At 53.0% G+C, this 10,940-nt stretch overlaps 1 protein-coding gene across 1 annotated transcript; it reads right to left on the reverse strand.

Moving 5' to 3' along the window:
* Window positions 1-4,314: 4,314 nt before the first annotated feature.
* LOC123156971 (protein RICE SALT SENSITIVE 3) lies at window positions 4,315-6,915 on the reverse strand. Its single transcript, XM_044575177.1, has 7 exons — window positions 6,544-6,915; window positions 6,321-6,374; window positions 6,022-6,237; window positions 5,771-5,876; window positions 5,617-5,658; window positions 5,319-5,375; window positions 4,315-5,050 (listed from the first exon to the last, which is right to left on the reverse strand). Exons 1-7 carry the CDS (start codon window positions 6,678-6,680, stop codon window positions 4,568-4,570), a joined length of 1,095 nt encoding a protein of 364 aa, XP_044431112.1. The 5' UTR covers window positions 6,681-6,915; the 3' UTR covers window positions 4,315-4,567.
* Window positions 6,916-10,940: the final 4,025 nt, after the last annotated feature.

Genomic DNA, 10,940 nt, shown 5'->3' on the forward strand with positions numbered 1-10,940 from the left:
TTGCGTGGCCTCGGCGTAGCGACGCCGACGCAACTTCAAGGACGCTGGCTGTCGGGACAACGCCTAGACCGCCTGGCCGACCGACAGGGGCACGTCGGAGGCGCCGCCTGGACCGCCCATCGCCGTCGGACCTGTCAGGGACGCCGCATGGTCGTCCGTTGGCACCGAGCCGTCGGACCATCATGGACACTGCCTGGACTGCCTGCCCGCCCCTCTCCGTCGGGCCTAGGTCTTCAGCGCTGCCATCAGGGGACACACCGCCATCAAACATGCAGTTGTCGGGCCAGAGGTCTTTCATCTCTGCTTTCTTCATTTCTTCCGAAGAAGATTGATTCACGTTTCACTGAACAGAAAAGCAGCATGTATGCACTAAAAACTGAACCCAAATCACACTTCCTAAACTGAACTAAAAGTAGCCTTGTGTGCACACATTCAACAGTTATTAAGCTTATCAACGTGCGCTATGAAACAACTAGGTTACACACTGATATGGAACTTTTGGTAGCAGTTGGGTAGTGGATCAGTTGTGCTGATTTTCAATGGATTGTGCTTAGTTTTTTGGATTTCTCTTTTAGCTGCCTGAGGACAAGTATGTGCCTCCTCCCCTGGTCACTTGCATATACCATTAACTACGTTAGATTAGTACAATTTTCAACCCATTTGAAGAAGAGATGGACCTGTCGCTGATGGTGCTTAGACAAACTATTTTCTATGCTACTTTTCTAAAGAAAATTCAGTTGTACTCTCTTCAAGCCGGATTAAGATTACACGTACAACGCATTTACAAGTACTATATGAAAATTCTTGAGAGCATCTCCAACAGCCGCGCTAAACTAGCGCCGCGCCGCAAATTAGTCGGTTTTAGCGCGCGCGCAACGCGGCGGGTCGCTCCAGCGGGCCCGCAAAAACGGCGCGCGCGCTATAACGAGTTGGGCGCGCTGTCAGAAACACTGCCACGCGCGGTGTATTTCGGGCGCCTGCTACAGCGCGCAGCACACTCGACCGCTCGCGCCGCACTCTCTCCTCTCCTCCTCCTACGCCCCGCGCGCGCCGGCGCCGGCGCCCTGCCACCCATGGACGCGCACACCGGCACCCCGCTCACCCCGCTGTACAGCAGCGACCCCCCCCCCCGCTGCCGTCGCCGCCGCAGCCGCCGTCACCGCCGGAAACCCTAGCGCGGGGAGCGTTGGCGTCGCCACCGCCGGAGCTCCGCCGAGCGGCGCTGTCCCGTGCCGTCGTCGCACCGTCGAAGCTCCCCAATGCGGCGCGGCCGAAGAAGGGCAAAACTTCGGCGAAGAAAAACAAGGCGGTGGATGGCTCCGGCGGCACGAAGGCGAGGGGAAAGAAGCTTGCAGGGCGTTCGACGGCCGCGGCGGCTACCGAAGCGCCGGCGAGCTCACTCATTGAGCCGGCCACCGACATGCACCACGTGTTCGACGAAATGCCCCCAAGGTGAAAAAAATTCCAACTTTTATTTTCTTCTTGTTTTTTCAATGCATCATCACATATAGATAGCATATTTGCATTGTTCAGAAAAATTTGTAGTCTCAATGATGATGCATACATGTCAACTATGGGTGTTGGGTCCAACAATTCGCACTGGTCTCAAACCAATGACATCCATTTGGAAGACCATGAGTTTGAGGTGGACGAGGAGGGTGAGGGCATTGTTGACGCGCCGAAAGGAAGAGCGGGCAATTACAGCACCAACGATGACAAGTTACTATGCAATACTTATTTGCAAGTGTCGAGGGATCCATCCATTGGAGGTGATCAAAGTAGAGATGCGTATTGGGGGTGAATGAAAGAATACTTTGATGATCACAACATGAGTGAAATTGACCGCTCCGAGAGATCACTTCGGTCCCGATGGTCCACAATCAACTCGGATTGTCAAAAGTGGGCGGCCGCACAAAAGGGAGTTGACAAGATTAACCCAAGTGGCACAAATGAGGATGATAGAGTAAGTGGCATCTCATATATGTTCATCTCATACTTGTTTTTGGTGTCCGAAGTGCTAACTTGTCCAAAGAAGAGACGAGGACAACCAAGAAGGGGAAGATCAAGAAAGGAAGGTCTTTACCTTGTCTCATTGCTATGAAGTGTTAAAGGATGATGAGAAATGGAAGAAGCGTGATGGTTTGGATGATTTGCATTTGAGCAACAAACGCAAGCGAAAAATTGAGGTGGATGATGATGATGAGGAGGATGATGCATCAAGTGATGACGGCAAGAGAAGCCCCACACCCAACTCGGTTTCATACTCGAACTTGTGGGCATGAACTTGATTGGAAGATGTTTGTGACAAATTTTACATGTTCATTACATTTTGATAATTGTTTCAAACTCATTTTGTGGCTAAGTCGCGCGCGCCCGGCGAGTCGCGCGCGCTGTATTTTTGCGCGCTGCATTGTAGCGCGGCTGCTGGAGCCAGCGCTCGCGGCCGCGTTAAACCAGCCAAAGCGCGCGCGGCAAACAGGTTTTTTGCGCGCGGCGCATAGCGCGGCTGTTGGAGATGCTCTGAAGGGGAGGCTTCCAGCCACTGCGCGCGAACTCTCGCTCTGTACCCCGCCAACTTCGGGCCACGTCCCCTGGCTTGGCTTGGACAAATCGAGGCCAAACTACCCAATGATTGCTGGCGTCGTCTCGTCGGATCCATCCCCTGGACGCCAACCAGCCCGTCGCCACCGCCCACCTGATCGACCGGGCACCGCAACCTCACGGAAACCGACTCTCCGGCAAATCATTTGCTCGACGCCGAGACGCCGGTCCACATGCATCCGTAGCTAGCTGTGCCTGTCCGTACCAAGGACCACCGCGCGGCGCCGCTACGTGCGTGGACGCACGTCGTTCGCGCCCCGCTACGTACCGCCGCCGCCCGCCGCCACGACCGAGTCGGTCGATCCGTGGCATGCGCGCGTCGAGCCTGTCCCGATAGCGGTGGCCGGCCGGCCGGCCCGATCGACGCCGTACGTGGCCGCATGCACAGACGCCGATCGCTGCCAGACGTAGGTGCAGCGTCTGTGGACGCCGCCCTAGAGGAGCGCCGTGAATGCCGCACAGTGGCGGGGCTGTTTGATGATCAGGAATGCAGTGGCAAAGGCACTGACGCGGCGGTGCCGGTGCCGCGTGAACGCAGCGGATCCGGTCCAGCTCGCGCGCTGGCGCTGCCGATCGCATTGCGTGGGCAGGCTATTTGTGACGCCACCGCGATCTGATCATGCGACCCGCACGACTACGACGGCATGCCGTGCGGCCTCGAGCACGTACGTACACGGGCTGTAGTCAACTCTCATCGTACCTGCAAGTTCACGCAGAATGCCATGCCAATGCCGAAGACAGTACGCGCGTGCGCGCGCGCTCCGCGTGTGCGCCGCACGCACCACTCACGCCTCGACAGAACGCTCCTGCCGAATCATAAGCTGCGAGCCGCCCCCCGCCCCCGGCAATGGCAATGGCAAGCAATCGCAGTCAGGTGATGATGGCGGCGTGGGTCCCCGGCGCAGATTAGGTTGTTCCCGGCCCCGCCCCGACGTCCGGGACCAACGATTGACTGAATCTGAAGCAGCTTGAATACATACCCCTCCTCCGCGCCCCCACACCCACCCTCTGAGCCGTCTACAGTCTCGGCGCCAGCCAGCCAGCCGCGGCGGCCGCCGTCGACAGCGCCGCGGGATCCGTTAGTGGCAGGGAGGAAGCGGACAGCAGCGCCGCTGTTGCTCGCCTGCAGTGCACTGCATGCATTTCCTCGCTCAAGGCCGGCGCGCAACTATCATTCCATCGCTCCCGCGTACGTCCTCTTCCGGCACTGATAATTGTGTTGTGCGACACTGTTGCCGCCGGGACGGTGGGGCACGCCGCCTCTGCCGCCGCTTGAACGACTCAGGAACCCACAAATAGTTCTCGGCAGACGAGCGAAGACCGCCGGCCTCGAAATTTTTCTTACAGCTCCTTCATGCATAAAGCTCCATGGCACTGTGCTCAGTTATGACTTTATGACCGCGCCTCCACCATTAAAATCTTCGTTAAAATTTCACCCGATCCCGAGCACAAGGATCAAAGATAGTACGTACTCCATGGTCCGTACCTAGCTACTAAGCTCGAGGAGTTGAGATTGGTCGTATCGGACGTGCATTAGTTGGCCGGAGAGGAGGCACCTGGGCCCCGGCGGGAAAGGAGTAGTCAAAGGAACGCGCTTCCATCGGATCGCGACGGGGAAGGGGAAGGACGACGGTCCGATTGGGGCACGCCGGCCATTGCCGTGTCCTTGCTCCCTCAGGTGTCATGCATCTCTCATCTCATAACAAGCATGTGTAAATGCGATGGACAAATCCAATCATGCATGCACACCGCTACTTCGTAGCTGTTACATTGTAGTAGTACGTACGGCCAGATCAAGTCCGACGGAACTAGTACGACGATATAATCAGACACTGTGCCAATGATTTGCGGTTAACTAGTCCCTGGTCGTTTGGCGTGGGATGGTTGATCGTGGGAATAATATGATCGATTAATTGATTTTACACTAGCTACTAGAATAACGACGACGACGACGACCATGGATGGCCTAGAACCCGGCCTCGCTGGGCTTGCCGCCCACGTCGAGGAAGTAGGACGACATGGCGGTGGCGGCGGCGGCGCTCGTGCTCGTGCTCTCGCCGCCGTTGCTCGGCACGGACGACATGTCCATGGCGTGGCAGTGGGCGTAGTCCTCCTCAGCCTCCTCCTTGGCCGCGGCGTCCGAGGGAGGCGCCACGCCCGGCATGGACCCCGGCGGCTGCGGGGGCGCCGGCACCACGGACGGCAGCTTGGAGAGCAGCGCCTCGAGGCTGCTCATGGACGGCATGATGTGCATGGGCGCCGGCCCGGGCACGTAGGGGTCGACGTACATGTCCGGCGGCGGCATCATGCCCGGCCAGCCCGCGGCGGCCACGTCCGCCATCGGGAACACGCCGGCCGACGACGGGTGCGGCAGCAGCACGCCCGGGATGCTCTCCAGGTACCCGAACTTGCGGCGCAGCGTCACCACGTAGCTCAGGTCCTCCGCCACCTGCACGACCACGATCCATCGATCAAACCAGCAAGCAAGCAGCATCACATCATCATTACACAACCACTCACTCACTCGTGCGACCAAATACTACTATCAATTAAAGCCACTGCCGCTACCACTAGTAGCAGCGCTGCACGGTCGCGCGTGCGCCACATGTTGGCTTCCGTTCTCGGGAGAGACTCCATTAAAGCCCGGTAGAATAAGACCAGCGAGCACGCAGTGGGCTATAAACACACGGGCTAATCCAGCTAGTAGGGGGGCGCACCTTTTTCATGGAGCCGAGCTGCACGACGCCCTCCCTGACGGCGATCAGCACGATGGTCTGCACGCGCCACACAAGAATGAGAGAAAGAAATAGGAAACGAAAGAAACCAGTAATGCTATCTATGCTACGATGGCAGCATCAGCTTTCAGCTTTCAGCTTTCAGCTGAGCTAGCTGCATGCGGCGCGGGAAACGATGCGGCAGCAGAGAAGGCATCAAGGGGCAGAGGATGATGGAGCAGGCAGGCAGAGAGCTTTTGATCAAAAAGGCCGGCGGCGATTGCGATTTGTCAAGGCGTACCTGGATTCCAGACTGGAACTGAGCCTCCCATGTCCTCGGTTGCTGCACCGGGTCAATAATTTTAATTTCATGGTCATGGAGGATGGTCAGTTAAGGATTGCATTAGCTCAGTAAGCTGGCGGCGAATGTTTGGGGGGACGGAGGAGCAGCTTACGGAGTCGGCGGGGTTGTTCCAGGAGGAGATGAGGCTGATCTCCTGCTCCGGGGGCTCCTTGAAGATCCACTTGTGGCTGTGGTCCGCCGCCACTTTCCCTATCAACCTGCAGGCAAGCGACCAAGAAAAGAGAGGTAGCCTGGTTAGTTAAGTTAACCATCATCCAGCAGCACCGGTGACCGGTGACCGGCCGATCGCCTGCTTATCTACCTAATCTGATCATAAGCCAGTTAATCGTGGGGAGTACTGACCCTTCGCCGTAGTTGTAGATGTCGTGGGACATCTTGAAGAAGAGCTCAGGCTGCAGGCCCAGGCCCAGGCCCTGCTTAGCCTCCTGCGCTGCTGCGGCGGCGGCAGCCTCGCAGTCCGCGTACGCAGCTGCGGCGGCTCCTGCCCCCTCTTGGCCGCAGGCGGCTGCAGAGGTGGTGGCCGCGAAGTTGCAGAACCCGTCCTCCCACGCCAGGATCCTGGGTGCAAGAAACCAAAACCCTAAGTCCCAGACGACGGTAAAAGATTTGGGGTGGTCTGCGTGTGTATGTGATGCGCGTACCAGTTCCTCCTGTTTCCTCTGGTCCTGTCATACGCCACACCTGGGAGATCCCATCTGCTCAAACAAACAGACAGAGCGAGAAAGAGATTAGCAATCGCCAAAGAGAGTGCAGGGCGGCATCAGGACGTTGATTGATGGCGGTGGCGGCCATGGTTTGGTTTACAGGCGCGTGATGAAGATTGATGGATGGAAGGAAGGAAGGGGAGGAGAAGGCAGGGCTTACTTGGGGGGAGGGTAGTTGCGGGGGAGGATGCGCCAGAAGACGGCGTAGACCCACTGCGAGGCGTCGCTGGTGCAGAGGCTCCGGAGCGTGTGCTGCAGCAGGTGCGTCACGGCCACCGGGCTCAGCTGCTCCTCCATTTGCCGCCGCCGGCACGAGCAGCCGGAGATGAGATTCAGTGGCAGGGAGCGGAAAGGGAGACGCCGATCGAGAGTACTGGAGAACTGGCGCTAAGCTCTAGCTCGCTGGCTTAGCTTGATGCTGGACTCTCTTTCTTTCCCGTGTGTGATCTCTCCGTATGGCCGTGAGAGGCGAGGCCACCATCGAATGAGAGCGCCACACTTGCCCGAAATTTATACCCCCTCCCCTCTCGAGAGATGATGGGGGACTGCTTGGGAGTATAAGCTAATAAAAAAAAGGTGCACCTTCACTCTCTCTCTCTCGCTGTGCCCGGCTTTTCCCCAGGGTCCACATTTTGGTTCTTATTATTAGTTGTGGGAAGAATGCGAAAATTCTGCTTGTGTTTTTGGTCCTTGGATCGAGTTGATCCCAACTGTCCCCTTCATGCCCACACACGCAACGCGAACAGGCCCAAAATATAGAGAGAGGACTGTTCTTGGTACGGCTGCTTGTGGATTAATTGCGGTGCTCGGATGGGAATCGCTGAATACTCCACCGCGCTCATCCTGCCTCGCCCATGCATGGCGTTCCCTGGTTGTCTTTACTTGTATATACTTGTTCTACTACGGAGTAGTATATTTTTTCCGTAGGGCAAGTGTCACGCACGTCTCCAAACTTTGAGCATAACTAATAACGAGACGAGCACTGCTATATGGACGACATTATCAGACGACGATCCCCTAGTTGCTTACTTGTAATTCTTACTAACGGTGTAAGTGTGATTTATGTTAATAAAGCAAGCCATGATGGCTTTACCTAGGAAGAACGAGACATGTGCTACCATGCTAGCTACTGCCACAAAGTTAATGAAAATGCTAAAGAAGGAAGTCGTAGCATTGATCCTCAATTCACCGTGAGGAAACAGAGCAAAGGACATATAGCTTCCTAGGTGCATTTTTGGCTCTGTTAGAAAAATGCGAAGTCTAGGTGATGCTTAGACGCTGGGAGGCAGCCAAACGCCTCACCTAGGGAATAAGAGAAGTTGTAGGTTGTAGTGAAATATCGACTGGCTAAATGGATTGTAATTTGCGGTCTCAAAGATCAAGGCGGGCTCAGCATTCATGACCATGAGGTTAAGAACAGGGCCCTCTTCGGCAAATGGTTGTTTAAATTACTGACGGAAGATGGTGTCTGGCAAACCCTTCTAAGGAGAAAACAAGTGTGTTTCAAGGCGGTATCCCAAGTATATTGGAAGCCTGGAGATTCCTACTTTTGAGCGGGTCTAATGGCCACGAAGAATATTTCTTCTGCTATGAATCATTCTCGATTAAGGACGACTCAAAAATTAGGATTTAGGAGGACAAGTGCCTAGAAAGTGCCACACTCCAGGAACAATATCCGGCTCTATACCATATTGTGCGTCACAAGGGTGGTACTATCGCCACGGCAATGAAACCATTTCCGCCAAATATGATGTTCAGAAGAGATTTAATTGGACTCATACTCCAACCGTGGAACATCCTGCTCCAGTGGTTGTCCATGGTGTAATTGTCACATGGGCTAATGTATTATGATGGAACATCCATGGGAATGGACAATTCTTAGTGGAGCCAATGTATAGAGCGTTAATCTAGTATGATGTGCCAGTTGATAATAACAAGAAAATCTGGAAGATGAAGATACCTCTTACGTATAAAACATTTGCGTGGTATCTTCATCGTAGAGTCATTCTTACTAAAGATAACCTTACTAAGAGGAATTGGCATGAAAGTACGCACTGTGTCTTTTGTCACCATGATGAGACAATTAAATATTTATTCTTCCAATGCAAATTGGCTTGTTCTATATGGTCAGTCATCCAAATAGCTTCTGGCTTGTATCCTCCTTGTAGTGTTGCTAATGTATTTGGCAACTGGTTACATGGGATTGATCACATATTTGGAACTCTTCTCAGGGTGGGAGCGCTTGCCATTATTTGGTCGCTTTGGGTATGTAGAAATGATAAGGTTTTTAATGACAAAAGTACTTCTCTGATGCAGGTTATCTACTGATGTATCGGGACTCTTTGTTTACGGTCCTCTCTACAATGCATGGAGAATCAAGACTTATTTACGGAGGTGTGTACACGATTGTAGGCTACGATGAGGGATACTTTTACCCAACATGGGTGTCAGTATGATCTTAGGATTTTCCCTCCTACATTTTGGGTGTTATACGGACTCTACATGTCTCTTTGTATTTTGCCTTTTTTATTTTTCATTTATGTGAGAGGATTTTGTTGGGCGGTGTGCATCTTACTTATATAGAAGTCGGGTGTAATGCTTAAATATTTTAAGTAATAAAGTGCCCCCTTTTGGAAAAAGAAGGATTGACACGCTTTGTTGCGTCATTGGTGTTGTTGGGTTTCTTACAAAAATAATCGATCATGTTTTAAAATATAAGGTGTGTTACTTTTTTGAAAAGTTCAATCTTTTAAATTTGATCAAGTTTGTAGAGAAATATATCAAATCCAAAATATCAAATCGACTTTAGATTCATCATGAAATGAATTTCTATACTTTTTTTGTTTAATAGTGGATGTGATATTTTTGCACTGAACTTGGTCAAAGTTAAAGAAATTTGACTTTCCAAAAAAAAAAACAAATACCCCTTATATTTTGGAACTGATGAAACATTTAGTTTGGCGGCGGCGGGGGGGGGGGTGTCGGTGTCCAAACCGGCGGATCTCGGGTAGGGGGTCCTGAACTGTGCGTCTAAGGCTAATGGTAACAGGAGACTGGGGACACGATGTTTACCCAGGTTCGGGCCCTCTCGATGGAGGTAATACCCTACTTCCTGCTTGATTGATCTTGATGATATGAGTATTACAAGAGTTGATCTACCATGATATCAGAGAGGCTAAACCCTAGAAGTTAGCCTATGGTATGATTGTTGTTGTGTCCTACGGACTAAACCCTCCAGTTTATATAAACACCGGAGGGGGCTAGGGTTACACAGAGTTGGTTATAGAGAAGGAGATCTACATCCGAATCGCCAAGCTTGCCTTCCACGCCAAGGAGAGTCCCATCCGGACACGGGACGAAGTCTTTAATCTTGTATCTTCATAGTCCAACAGTCCGGCCAAAGCATATAGTCCGGCTGTCCGGATACCCCCTTATCCAGGACTCCCTCAGTAGCCCCTGAACCAGGCTTCAATGACGATGAGTCTGGCGCGTAGATTGTCTTCGGCATTGCGAAGCGGGTTCCATCTTCGAATACTCCAAGATAAATTCTGAATACAAGGACCGTGTCCGGCTCTGCAAGATAAATTCCATATACCCTCGTAGAGAGAATAATAATCCACGAACCTAATCTGCTGACAACTCTTTGAAAAGTGACATCACGCCACGGCCCGGTTTTTATTCGAACCGTTTTTACAATGTGCTACCGCACACATCGCGAGGCGGTTTTCTTGGCACGTCTTGTCAAAGCAGAGATCGTGTCCCTCGTATTATGGGATCCTCATCAATACGGGTATGGGTAATCCAACCGTGCCTGTTGGCATGACTCCATGTTTTTAGGCAAGTCCCGAACGGTTTCGCTGGGGACGCTTGATATTCTTCCCCCTTTATAGAGGGATCGAGGCCTATCCCTCTATCTCCACGCTTGTGCCTTCTCGTACCTCGAGTTCCAACACCCAGAGCTCAAGCTTAAGCACCCCGGATCTTCGATCATGTCCGGATCCGACTATCAAGGCCGATGGATGGCCTCCTCTGTCACAGAGGAGGATATTGCGAAGCTCAGGGGGCCCGGGTATTTGACCTCCGATGTTAAGCATAGGCTTCCTGCCCCTGAACAGGTTATTCCTACTCCCGAGCCCAATGAGAGCGTCGTATTTGTCTCCCACTTCCTCCGGGGCTTGGGCCTTACTCTTGACCCCTTCGTGAGGGGGCTCATTGTCGGTGTAAAAACCGGCGGATCTCGGGTAGGGGGTCCCAAACTATGCGTCTAAGGCTAATGGTAACAGGAGACTGGGGACACGATGTTTACCCAGGTTCGGGCCCTCTCGATGGAGGTAATACCCTACTTCCTGCTTGATTGATCTTGATGATATGAGTATTACAAGAGTTGATCTACCACGAGATCAGAGAGGCTAAACCCTAGAAGCTAGCCTATGGTATGATTGTTGTTGTGTCCTACGGAGGGGGCTAGGGCTACACAGAGTCGGTTTATATAAACACCGAAGGGGGCTAGGCCTACACAGAGTCGGTTAGGGAGAAGGAGATTTACATACGAATCGC

The sequence above is a fragment of the Triticum aestivum genome, chromosome 7B (genome assembly GCF_018294505.1).
Source record: "Triticum aestivum cultivar Chinese Spring chromosome 7B, IWGSC CS RefSeq v2.1, whole genome shotgun sequence".
Lineage (NCBI taxonomy): Eukaryota > Viridiplantae > Streptophyta > Magnoliopsida > Poales > Poaceae > Triticum > Triticum aestivum.